Source organism: Mugil cephalus, chromosome 20, assembly GCF_022458985.1.
Source record: "Mugil cephalus isolate CIBA_MC_2020 chromosome 20, CIBA_Mcephalus_1.1, whole genome shotgun sequence".
NCBI lineage: Eukaryota > Metazoa > Chordata > Actinopteri > Mugiliformes > Mugilidae > Mugil > Mugil cephalus.
In genome coordinates, this window is record NC_061789.1 from 13,685,812 (window position 1) to 13,698,309 (window position 12,498).

The window sequence follows — 12,498 nt, forward strand, 5'->3', positions numbered from 1 at the left end:
GTAATCAGTGTAATCAACTTCCCCAAGGGGCCATCACGGTTGCGTTGAGCTGCCTCAATTATGGCTGCACACAGCTGGAAGCTTCTCATTGCCCTATTGCTGGGTGATGGGAGAATGAGAAGCTTTAAGGAAGCACTACTTTGACTGTTCTTTGATTGTATAGCACATGAGATATTTGTCATCATCATCTTGCCTTTGTTTTTTTTTTTTATATTTCTTCTCTAGTTCATAAACAGATGCACTGTTCTTTGTCTTTCTTGCAGCAAGCTGCCCAGCTGGGCCAGAGCAGTGGTCCCTAAAATTTTCTATGTCACAGAGAAGGCTTGGAACTATTACCCATACACCATCACAGGTAATTCATTAATCATGCACTCATTATCCACATACTACATTATACTGTTTAGTGTAATAATAATAAAAAAAAAAACCTTGCTCAAAAAAAAGGAAAAGGAACCGTCTTTCGCTCTGGAACAACGTTCCTACGTCAATGACTTTTCTGCAGCTCTCACGGTCATGCTCACCTGCTGACAGCCATTGTTCGGGATCAGTGGGAGGGCAAAAGGATATAAAAGCAATATTCTCTCCAGTACAGTTCTGGTTGGGATAAATAGCGAAGTGCAAGGCTGTAAAAACAAGCAAATCATTTTTTAATTGTATTTTCTATATGATTGTAACGGTTTCTACATAATTTTTCCGCAATTTCCATCGCTATTTTGCAGCCATTATATTTGGAGGGGCACTTTAACTCAGGTCATCTCACAATACGTGGACACTGCTTGAAACACCAGATCAAAGGTCTGCGCAATGTGTTACATAAATGTGTAATCCGCAGCATCCAAAGCCGTATTATATCATATTATCACACTGCACGTTAATGTCGCAAGTTTAATGCCTCATCCTGCGGTTTGTAAGGTTCCACAACAAACTGGACACAAACAAGATGTCAGTGTGGTTATTTCAGCCTCAGTGTCTCTCAGCACTGCGTCGTGCAACATAGAAGCATCTGTACAAGGTCACACAGCTCCTCTGTATGAACCCTATGTTTATGTTACAAACAAGCGTGACAAAGCATGCCCCTCAGCAGGACCCTGCATGTTAAAAAATTGTCATGCAGATTTAAAAAAAAAATGTCTGTCACAGCAAAATGGGTTTTCTCTTATGTGCTTTTACAAAGAACCGAAGTCCCAATGGTTTAATGGTCCATTTTCCATTTCGAACTAAATTATTTTCCCCCCTCTACTCCCATCTCATACTGTTTCGTTTCTTTGTCCTCTTCTACTCGTCTGCCCCCGTCCCGTGCGCACCCCTCCCGCTCCTGTCCATTAAACCGATGGGCTCCGCGGAAAATCTGCTCAGAGTACACGGTGAGTAGTTTCCGACGTTTCTGCCCCCTGCACACGCGCACCCAACACTTTGAGGGGAGGTTGTGTTTTGCCTTTGTATTAACGGAGACGACATGTAGTTCCTAAATTGTGTCAATAATGTTTCAATTAAATCCATGAGCTAAACATAAGGCATGGCTCGGAGTGTGTCGGTGGGGTATGCAGTGTCTGTGTGAGTGGGATGGGGCAAGTGCTAATCACATGGAACAATCCCAATCACAAACAACTTTAGCAGTCTTGACCATTACATTCCATGTTCATGACAGATGCGGCTATAATTGAAATAACAAATCCCCAGATCGGCACTGTGCTATGTACAATATTTCCTGTAGCTGGTGGGAGTGACAATGTGCCCATACTAACCCTGGAAAGCTCTCCTAAACCTCTGCACATTTACAATCTCAATGGGCACTTGATACAGTGGCAAAGCAGCGATTATATCACACAAAACACTCTGACATCTCTGACTCGCCGGAACGAAAGCAAACCGGAGCAGAGAGGACAGAGCATGTGGTCCACGTACGGTAGCCAAAAGCCTTATACGTGTAAAAGAAACAAAGTTCTCGTTTTTGTGACTTCATTTTCATCTGAATATTCAACAATGACGCGATCATCTAGAATGAACAGACTGTTCATTGCATGATACAGGAGAGGCCAGGTGTGTACGACGGTTTGTAGCTCTGCCTAGCTTCTATAGCTGCTCCTTTCTTTCTGAATGACGAACACAGACTTCTGTCACCTGCTTTCATGAAGAGTTGTTTTCTTTCACGCAGCCACCACCTGATCCCCGGATACCGGCCACAAGTTGCAACTTCACTTCATTGCGTCCGTTAGCTCTCTGATGCCGGCTTAGTGTTTCCGGGTCTTTAAGCATCAAAACCACTCAATTCATTCATTTTATTTACTCAGCCTCAATAACAATACAAACTGTCTCAAGATGCCCTTACAAAACAAAATACAAAATAAGTACGACGAGCGGCAGTAAAGAAAAAGAAAACTTTTTAACAGGAAGAAATGTTGAACAGAACCTGTTTACTCAAGGCAGAAAAAATTTTGGTTAAGTTCAGGGAAAAGACTGTGGTTTTGGCTAAAATGTGACAACAACAAAGATATTAGCTGAGTGTTCGTTACATTTTTTCGCAAAATAAAAGCTATATTTCTGAAATTTGCGCTTTATACGCGTTTCCACTGATAGGTGTTTCGCGAATGAGCTGCAAATCTCGTCAAGTCTCATCTCGCGATCTCTTAAATCCTCTTCACGCAAGACTTCACTTTTGAGAACTTTTATATCGACATATCTGAGAGTTTTTTCGGAATGTAGGCTTTTCCATTACCATTTTTTTTATTTTTTATTACGCATTTCTAGGGCTAATGGAAACGCAGCGACTGCCTGATAGGGAAATACAGTGTATTATTTTCAAATCTGTGCTCCGAGTCATGACAATATGAAACTAAAAATCAAGATGTCCAAGGACACAAAACACTTTAATTAAAAATCAGGAGTATTTCACAAACTCCCCTAAGACTCGGCCGGCTCTCAGCCGTAGAGGTGATAATTGACTGTCTCGGACAAAAAGCACTAATGATTTGCTCGGGGACATTAGGGGGACGTGCCCTGTGACATGTCCATCCACACACACACTCACACACATACACACACACCTCCTCCTCCAACACCTTATGTCCAAAGCAGCAAGAAAACATCAATGAAGCCGAAATAAAATTAGCTGCAGGCTGATGTCCTCTCCGACGATTACGCGTCTAGTTGAAGCATCTGGATGTGTGAGGAAGGTCGTGTCGGCTCACACGGAAGTCAGTAACTTTTTACTGCTGTGGGTGTACAAAGTAGCACACAGTGTTTTGAAAGCATCAGCCACTAACAAGACCAACGCGAAGCATGGTCGCGCTGATGCAGATGGGGAATGCTTAGTTACACTTTTGCCCACTGTGGGTGGTGATGATGCAGGGTGTGAAGATAAAGATTGGCTGTGGCAAGGTCAATTAAAAATAACTAGCTGCAATGGCGTACGCCGATTGCAGGGTTGGTTGTCAAGGGAGGGAAATATCAGTCGATCTTAAGTGTCTATAGGGTCGGGGGGTTAGGATTGCCCCGACATTTTGAACAAACATTAATAGTCTGTAGAAAGAAGAAGCTTATTGATTTTGGTGGTTTCTCCATCCGTACATCCGACTCCACCTTCAGGCTTTTGGAAAATCGGTCCTCAGCGTGATGGATAAACAGCTAAAAAAACATGCACGGGTCCAGTTAACTCGACTGCTTGCGCAGTAGGTATATTAAAAAGAGGCATACACGCTCCCTGTCTCTCTGTTTGCTATGCATTCACCCTGAGCTACCAGCATCAATCCTCGTACGCTCCTTCTTACCTCTGCTGCAGAATTGATCATTCCTGCTGTCTCCGTCCTGCTGTGCCACACAAACACACGCACTCACACACACAGAAGCTTGTACATCTTCAGCTTATGTAACCAACTTTCAACTTTTTGGTTGTGTAATAATTGGAACCACCGTTAAGCTGTTAGGTTAAGAGCTAATTGGACTTGGTTGGCGGCGTCGCCGCTCATCTGGTTTTGTGTAATGCAATTTGAATCACATGTCATCCTCCGTGTTGTGATCTGGCCCAAACAAAGCCCGCAGTCAAAGCAACGCAATTATCATCCGACAGTCGTCATTGAGCATATTGATTTGTCACTCTTCTCTCTCCCCTCCAGTGCTCCTTCCTGCCCAAGTTTTCCATCCACATAGAGAGCAAGTACGAAGACAACAAAGGGAGCAATGATAATGTGAGTGCCGCTCCGAGAGCTGAACGTTTGACTCTGTTTTTTCTTCTTCTTGTATTTCTACCGAAATTGTCTGAAGGGTCGTTTTCATGCAATGTCAACGTCAAAACGTTTCTGTAGATTCAAGGCACATCTTTGTGGAGAGATATGGCAACAGAGAGCAGAGCCTGAGTAGAATAATCTTCTCACTTCGCATAACATACTGCACCTAGAGGTCACAGACATCATTTAGTCAGTCAAGTTAGATATATAGATATAAGTGTTGATTCGTTGTATTGAGTCCTCAGAGCGACAGCATCTTGATTGGCACTGGGGGGATTATCTCAGTTATGCAATACTGCCTCGGTCCACGGCGCAGCTGAAGAGGAAGGGCCGCAGCTCCACTAAGTGGCGACTGGCGGTAGCTGCAAATGCACTATGTCTCTTTCCCAGATGGCCATAATTTCACTTTTGCGAGTAATTGTAACAAGTGGGGGTGTAGGCATGTTCAACACAAAGACTTTGCTCCTTCCGCTCTCGAGATAACACGTCCCACCCCCTCCGCCATTTGTCCAGTCATGGCTCCTCTTTTCCACTAATGTCTTTGAGCTCTCAATCTCTCTTCAGCCACTCCTGTAAGCAGGTTTCTCGACGGTTTGGTCGAGAGTCGGCTTTGATGTGTCACCCGCCGCGAGGCGTTAGTCACGACCATCCTCAGGGTATTGTCTGAGCCTAAAGCCTGAAGGACAGAATGTGTTCATCGTCTCCGCTACTGCCTAATTGTAAAAATCCAAACTCCTTTCAACTTCTGCTTTTTTCTGCCTCTCTGATAACTTCCAGCCCGCGCCCGGTCCACCTCTCACTGACTCACCAACACCTTTAAATGCGTCCTTGATCTAGCTTCACTCAACTGTTCCTTGTTCTCCAGATCTTCAACAGCGGGCCCAGAGACGAGGAAACCGAGGTGTGCTTCGTGGACATTGCCTATGATGAGATCCCCGAGCGCCACTACAAGGAGTCAGAGGTGAGGGCGCTGACCTCAGGAATGAATGAATGTACACAGAGAGGCAGAGAGGAGGGCGGGAAGAAGGGCGAAAGAGGAGAATGCACAATGCTGACGGACAGAAGAACAAGCGAAGTGGGGGAGAAGAGACGTAAATGGCGAGAGTGACAAACGGAGAGAAGGGATACGAGCAGATAAACAGAATAGCGTGTTATCTTCCTCGAGCAGCGCCAGCTCCTTTCTGGCCACCAGCTGGCCATCTGCCTCCGCTGAGCGATGGAACAGAGGGGCATATACGTTAGCGCCTGGGGAGGGAGGTGGTGGACATTAGCCGTGGTGATTTGACATTTGTATGCGCGCGTGTTTGCTCGTCTGTCAGGGGAGGGGGGCGGCCGCAAAAAGACGAGCTATTAATAACCTGGGACAGCGGTGCAGTGGTGTTTTATTATTGACACCTTCACTTCACACACACACACACACACACACACACACACACACACACACACACACACACACACACACACACACACACACACACACTTACCTTCCGCTGGGTTTTACGGTCTTCTGCCGTTAAACGCCCAGGGTTAAGAATAGCACACAGATGATGTCCAGAGTTAAACGTGGACGTCAGACGGCCAATGCAAATATCATTTGATTTCAAGGACAGATGTGACGTGTGCGTGTCAGTTTATGTTCTTTGCTTATTGAATTAAAATACACAGATTTGCCAGCAGCGCGTGTTTATATCTTTCTGTCTGCCGATAAACTCAATGACACATTTTGATGAGACAAATGCAACAGGCTAGCAGGGATGGAGAGAGCTGCTACCCCCACTCCGGGCGCATGACCCTGAGACAAATGAGCACCGTGGTATAATTAGTCCGTGCGGACCGGTGATAAATGCGTGTAAAGCATCTGATTAGAGACTGAGGCTGAGCTGTACTGTGCACAATGAATGCAGGTCATCTCAGTTCTGTAGCCAGGGAGAGAGAAACTGATGTTAGAGAGTGGAAGACAGTAAAGAGGATTTTAGTTATTTTTCCTTAATCTTTTTTTTATTGTCTCCTGGCCTTGTAGGACCTTCGGTATTTTAAGTCGAAGAAGACGAGCCGGGGGAGTCTTCAGGAAGGATGGATCAACACCCAAGAGCCCATCATGTGTTCGTACAAACTGGTCAGCGTCAAGTTTGAAGTCTGGGGATTGCAAACCCGCGTGGAACAATTTGTACACAAGGTCAGAACTTTAAAAAATATATATTTTCTCTTTGTGGGGGTGGGGCAGACATAATGTAGATGCCATCACGGATGTTCCTTATTCAGACAAACTATTTGCCCTCTGTCGATTGGTGTCATTGCCAGGGGCGTCCCATTTTTCTGCAAGGTCGCGAACCTAATCAGCAGTTCCATTATCGCCCTTTAGCACATCTGACCTGTTCGCAGCTCACAGTTTACCGTGCGTCAACTCTTGACTCTTGCAGAGTTTAAACTTCATTTATATCTCCCATTTCCCAAATCTGTTTTGCCAAGCCCTCTGCAGCATCTGTCCCCGAGGCAAACTGTCCCAAGTTCTCTCCTTGCCCGAGGCAAACACATAAGCACACACACACAGGGAGGGCCATTACTCACTTGGTAACACCTAAAATAACTCATATTGATAGCATACCTCTAGAGGCGAAGTGAAACACTTAAAACCTTAAAGTATTTTCACACTCTGACTTTTTTTTCCTGGAAATTCATCTCTCTCTATCTGTTCCTCTCTGCTGATATCCCACCCCGACTCACCTCTTTTGCTTCTGCCCAGGTGATCCGAGATGTCCTTCTCCTGGGACACAGGCAGGCCTTTGCCTGGGTGGACGAGTGGATTGGTAAGTGGTTTGGTTTTGTTAGGAGGCACTGACTCACCGCAAGATGTCTGTTGGCTAACAGAGAGAAAACCCTGATTCTTTTCGTGGCCAATTGAAACAAACTGATTTAGATGCAGTGATTTGAGAAAAATTGAAATTTGACGTGTGTGAGAGAGTGGAAAGAAAATTCCCTTCCCCTTAGCACCCGTTCTAGGTCCTCGTGTAGAATCCTAAGCCAGTAAAGATCCCAGCTCACTGGCCACCTTAGGTACACTTTGCTAGAACCAGGTAGAACCCCTTTCGTATTCTGAACTGCCTTAATTCTTCAGGACAATCGTTGCTCTCTTCACAAACCAAAAGGTTTTGTCTCTTAACGTTTGTACGTCTTAACGTTTTTTCAACAGATATGACCATGGAGGAAGTAAGGGAGTACGAGCGTGCCACCCAGGAAGCTACCAACCTTAAGATTGGCAGCTTCCCCCCGGCCATCTCAATTTCAGAGACCCCCCTGCCATCCAGCGCCCGCAGCGGACCCAACAGCGCTCCATCTACTCCCCTCTCCACCGAACCTCCGGAGTTCCTCTCGGTGCCCAAAGAGCGACCCAGGAAGAAGTCGGCCCCGGAGACCTTGACCCTGCCGGATCCAGGCCGCAGGGATTCGATCTTCAAACTGCCCAGCTTTTTCTCCTGGAACTCAAGCCCGCAGCCAGAGTGAGAATGGGGCCACTCCACCGATGAACACCCTCAACCTGCGGATCGATGGAGGATGCCTGCCCAGCACATCCCACAACGCCCCATCACCTAGCCGAAGTGAAGGAGACTTTCACGATTCTGGTGATCCCAGCCTCTCAGCCAAGCCAATAGCTCTCCGATTGCCCTCACAGGTGCAGACAGACAGCCTGACCTCAACAGCAAAAAGTCCCGCAAGGTGTAAAAGTGTCGTACGTCCCAGCCGAGAGTCTGACAAAAGCAGCAACAGGCTTCTCATTCTTCTCTTCTTCTTGAAAAAAAAACAGCCAGCCTGCATTTATTGAATCAAACGCTGTGGAGTCAAATTAGCCTGGGTGAGCGTAGCGTACATTCCTGAAAATGTTTTACCCCACAGCGCATCACTTTACTTTCATCCAAGCTCAGGGTGTGTCGAAAAATTACGTAGAGATTCAGTGACTGCACATAAATGTTACGTGTACAAAATTAGACTTCTATTCTGCTTTACCTTTAAACATATCTGGCTTTGTTTCCTGGAACTTGTGGTTTGATGTATCCGTTTATGTCGTTGGGACTTTTTTCACAGATTGTTGTTGGCCACTGTAACCGTTGACTTTTATGGTTTTCAGTCAGGTGCAAAGTGATCGTGTACTCTTGTATATACACTATGAATGATTATTTAACTGATTAAATGATGGTTCCATACCCAACGAGGAGGCTGTTGTGGAATTTCTATGATGTATTTGAACAGACACTATCTTGTGTTTGTTTATGGCGAGTTCTGTTGGTCACGGTGTCTTCATGTGCATGATTTTGACTTCAGCTTTGACATGTTAGTGAATGTTTTCTTCATATTTGATATTGTGTTTATAGTACCTGAGTTTTTTTTTTTTTTTTTTTTTTTTTTACAGACTGGCCATGTGGTGTTGTTTTGCTGTTACATTCATTTTGAATCGTTTACTGATGGGTTTTGTATTCAGTAAATTACATAAAATTAAACGCCGGTGCATCCATAACTGTGTGAGGACCATTTCTTCATATAATTAACTTGAACTGAGTTGAGTTAAGTTCATTTGAAAGCCACAATGTACTGAGATCTTCTGGACCTGGCATTCGTGTGGATGTTACGTAGACATGTGCTGCCACCACCCCAAAGAAATGAAACCCCCTGGCAGGAGCCTGACACAGACACACGCACACAAATGGTTTAGGAACAACTCAAAAAACATGAAAACAGCTGAAGGTGTTGAGCTGGTCCCCAAATTCCCTAAATCCCAAACGGACCAAGACTGGACTAAATAAAAGAAACACATGTTTAATTCAGTCCGGTTTGTCAGCATCCCAAACAACATTGTCTAAAATGATCACACATTTGAATTACCACCTTGCTGAAGGTGTTTCAACATCAGCTGGACATTATATATATATATATATATATATATATATATATATATATATACATATATATATATATTATATATATACATATATACATATATATATACATATATAATATACATATACATACACTATATACATATACATATATATATATACATATAATATAATATATACACATATACATATATATATACATACATATATATATATACACATATATATACATATACATATACACATATATATACATATACATATATATATATATATATATACATACACACAAACATATATATATATATATATATATATATTGTCATTAAGTGCAGGACTATTATATAAGATTGTATTGCTTTTCATTGGTGTGTGTGCATGTAAAATAGGTAAACAAGTGCACTTGAAACATTTACAAAGCCACTGTCCATGGATCACACGGAATTCAGTCTTTACAAAATGAATAACTTTATTTAAAAAATAATGACTTGGAAAAATACAGGGCTTCACGGACACGTCAGCGCAACATTAGCTCACAACAGCTCACTCTAAAAATTCCTATTTAATTTATGTGCACCTTCAGAGTAGTTTTTTCCTACCACAATAGTGTATACACATGTACAATATCATTGCCTAATTCCTTTTTTTCCCCAATTTATTTAATTTTCCCAAAGACTAAAAGCCAGACAAAGTGCAATAAAAACAGCAAAGGTTAAATGACTGACGAACTGACAAAAGGCTAACATTCAAACACCCAAAGTTCAATTTTGAATTTAACATCTTACGTGTCACAGCAGGTATCCATAAAAATACAGAAATAAATAAAAGAAAGTTGTATATTTCCTATCTTTATATACATTTGTTCAGTGCAAACAAACATAATGAGTGTAAGTGTATTTCCATTGTGCGTGATTGTTAACTTCTCTCCTTCATTATCTTTCCCTTGGGTCTTTGGTGACGCCGCTTGCTCCCTGTCTCTCCTTGATCTTACGCATTGTACTGAGGAAAAATTCATACCAAAAAAAGATGAAGCCTGTCGACAGCGCAGCCTTCACCAGACTGGGCGAGAGGCCTTTGAAGAAGCCTCGGATGCCCTCCTCTTTGGTTATTTGAACCATGCAGTCCAACAGGTTTCTGTAACTCCGCACCTGCACATGAGAAACAGGATATGACAGTTACACACTAGGCCATGATTGTGTGCGCCAGTGATGGGTGTATTATGCTGTGTAGGATCTCACCTGTCCAAAGTGAACTCTGGCTTCTTCAAAGCCCCCCACCTGCAGTCTCTTTTTGAACAGGTCAAAGGGGTATGTGAGTGTTTTGCTTATCATTCCAGCTCCACTGCCACTGATCAGGCTTCTAAAGTTTCCTTGAAGGGAGAAACAAACAAAAAAAAAAAAAAATCAAAGGATTTTAGATTTATGTGTACATCAACATGTACGTAACTGTGCGGCATGGTGCGGGTCTGCAAGCTAAATGTCCACTGACCTCCTGAGTTTCCGGTTTTGGGTGGCGGGTCCAGCAGCTTTTTGAAGACGTTGTAGAAGAAGAACTGCAGTCCGGCGTAGGGAAACACTGCCAGCAGTGTCGGAGACAGGCCGCGGTAAAATGTCAGCGCTCCCTCTGAGCGCCACATTGTCGAGACGGCATGTCGCAGGTTCCTGTACACCTGGCAGAAGGTTACGGCCAAGTGCACAAAATTTTAATCCCAGCGGAAAATTACACACGTACGTAGTTTTTTTGTGCGCTTGACGACTTGGAGGATAGCCCCGAACTTCCCCCACCAACACAGTTGGTTCTGGGATTGTTATGTTGTTATTGATGATATAGCCACGAGGTACGAGATGAAGCCACGAGGCCCAAATAAGTGTCGGAAAATGAACTGATGGGTTAACCATCAAAAATGAAATTGTGTTAAGGCAGAAGACTTTTAATACTTCTTATTTTTTTAATATTTCTGAGGTCTTTTGCTAACCTGCAGATGCCCTGTGATAATTTTCTAACTTTTACTAAAGAGGTGGTTTCTTAAGTCATACCTTAGGCTCTCCCTGAGCTGCAAAGCGTGTCCGCAGCGTGTCCAGAGGCTGGCAAACCACGGTAGCAGAGCAGGCTGCCAAGCCGCCACAGACAAAGTGAACCCCTGGTGTCCGGCTGTCATACGCCGTCGACTTATGGACCATCTCGGTCAGGAACTCAAAACTGGCAAACTGCAAATCACAATTAATCGTGTTACTGGGGTTTTGTGAGAGAGAGACAGAGATATAATATATGTATGTGCGTCATCGTGCAGTCGTCCCACCTGGACAGCCCCGTAGCCGATGGACAGGAGCTGCGCTGGGATGTGGCCCTTCCAGAAAGCAGTGAGCCCCTCCTCTGAATAAATGCAGCGTGAAGCCTGAAAGATTCCCCAGTACTTCCCCTCTGGCCTTTTTGAAGACACATCCTCTATTTGCAGCTGTGGAGGGAACAAAATACTGATAAGCACTCGGGAAAAAAAAGAAGAATTTCTATTTTTGTGACAACATTTTCTACGATTGCTCACATGCGATGCAAAGTGATCAAGAATCACACAAGCCAAATCAATGATGATGATTGCGTAGACTGTGTAGTATATACAAATAAATGCAAGTCACTTTGAATTATCACTGAACTCTCTTCTGCCACAGCCTAAATTCAGCAGTGACATGTCAAGCAACACATACGCGGTTCAGTCATTACCTGAAATCTGATTTTAAGGACGTCGAAAGGACTGATGAGGGCTCTGGTGACCATCCCAGATGCTGACCCAGCCAGCACTGCCTCCTCTGTGGTGACAGCTACACCCTGAGCACCAGGGTCATAGCCCACCATGTCTCCACAAAGTTATGCAGGCTCCTGTTCACGCGGAAATGATGAATACTTTGGTATTTTGCAATCAAGTCACATTTTGATGTGCAAGTCACATCAAAATATATGCCATTATTTCACAACATATTACTAAAATTAAAACATAGCTCACTTGCAAGTGTGCACGCTTGTACTGCAAGTTTGCTTACTCGTAAGGTTACAGTTATAATTTAGTACTTTCAATACAATACAATACAGTAACATACATGCGGGAGACAAGCTGCTGTCCTTAGGACTCAGCTTAACTAAGATAACAACAGATAAACTACAGAGCGCTACAAACCTGGCAGCGGTAACAAAGGAAGACATAGCTTACCTTTTAAACTAAATGATAAATATAACTCCAGCGGACGACCTCGACGCCCATAAGCTACAATTAATAGGACAACATGTCCCTTCTGCTCACCTCAAACCATTGAGTAAAATGTATTTCCGGGTCGTCGCACGCCGCCTTTCGAATCCGTAATATCGAAGCTGAAATATCGCGGCAAGATGAATCA

The 12,498-nt window shown here is 43.7% G+C and overlaps 2 protein-coding genes across 2 annotated transcripts in view; one reads left to right on the forward strand and one right to left on the reverse strand.

The window, feature by feature from the left end:
* Positions 1–8,733, forward strand: part of pitpnc1a (phosphatidylinositol transfer protein cytoplasmic 1a) — a 40,757-nt gene extending 32,024 nt beyond the window's left edge. The window contains exons 3-9 of the mRNA XM_047571802.1: positions 264–352; positions 1,357–1,364; positions 4,113–4,184; positions 5,089–5,184; positions 6,244–6,399; positions 6,967–7,030; positions 7,414–8,733. Coding sequence (XP_047427758.1) covers positions 264–352; positions 1,357–1,364; positions 4,113–4,184; positions 5,089–5,184; positions 6,244–6,399; positions 6,967–7,030; positions 7,414–7,724 — 796 coding nt within the window. The 3' untranslated portion in view covers positions 7,725–8,733. The remainder of the gene's footprint in view (positions 1–263; positions 353–1,356; positions 1,365–4,112; positions 4,185–5,088; positions 5,185–6,243; positions 6,400–6,966; positions 7,031–7,413) is intronic.
* An 830-nt stretch (positions 8,734–9,563) lies between these two features.
* On the reverse strand, positions 9,564–12,452 carry slc25a19 (solute carrier family 25 member 19). The gene is made up of 7 exons (XM_047571803.1): positions 12,315–12,452; positions 11,831–11,986; positions 11,412–11,567; positions 11,149–11,319; positions 10,601–10,781; positions 10,351–10,481; positions 9,564–10,260 (listed from the first exon to the last, which is right to left on the reverse strand). The coding sequence occupies exons 2-7, from the start codon at positions 11,960–11,962 to the stop codon at positions 10,045–10,047; spliced, it is 987 nt and encodes a 328-aa protein (XP_047427759.1). The 5' UTR covers positions 11,963–11,986; positions 12,315–12,452; the 3' UTR covers positions 9,564–10,044.
* Positions 12,453–12,498: the final 46 nt, after the last annotated feature.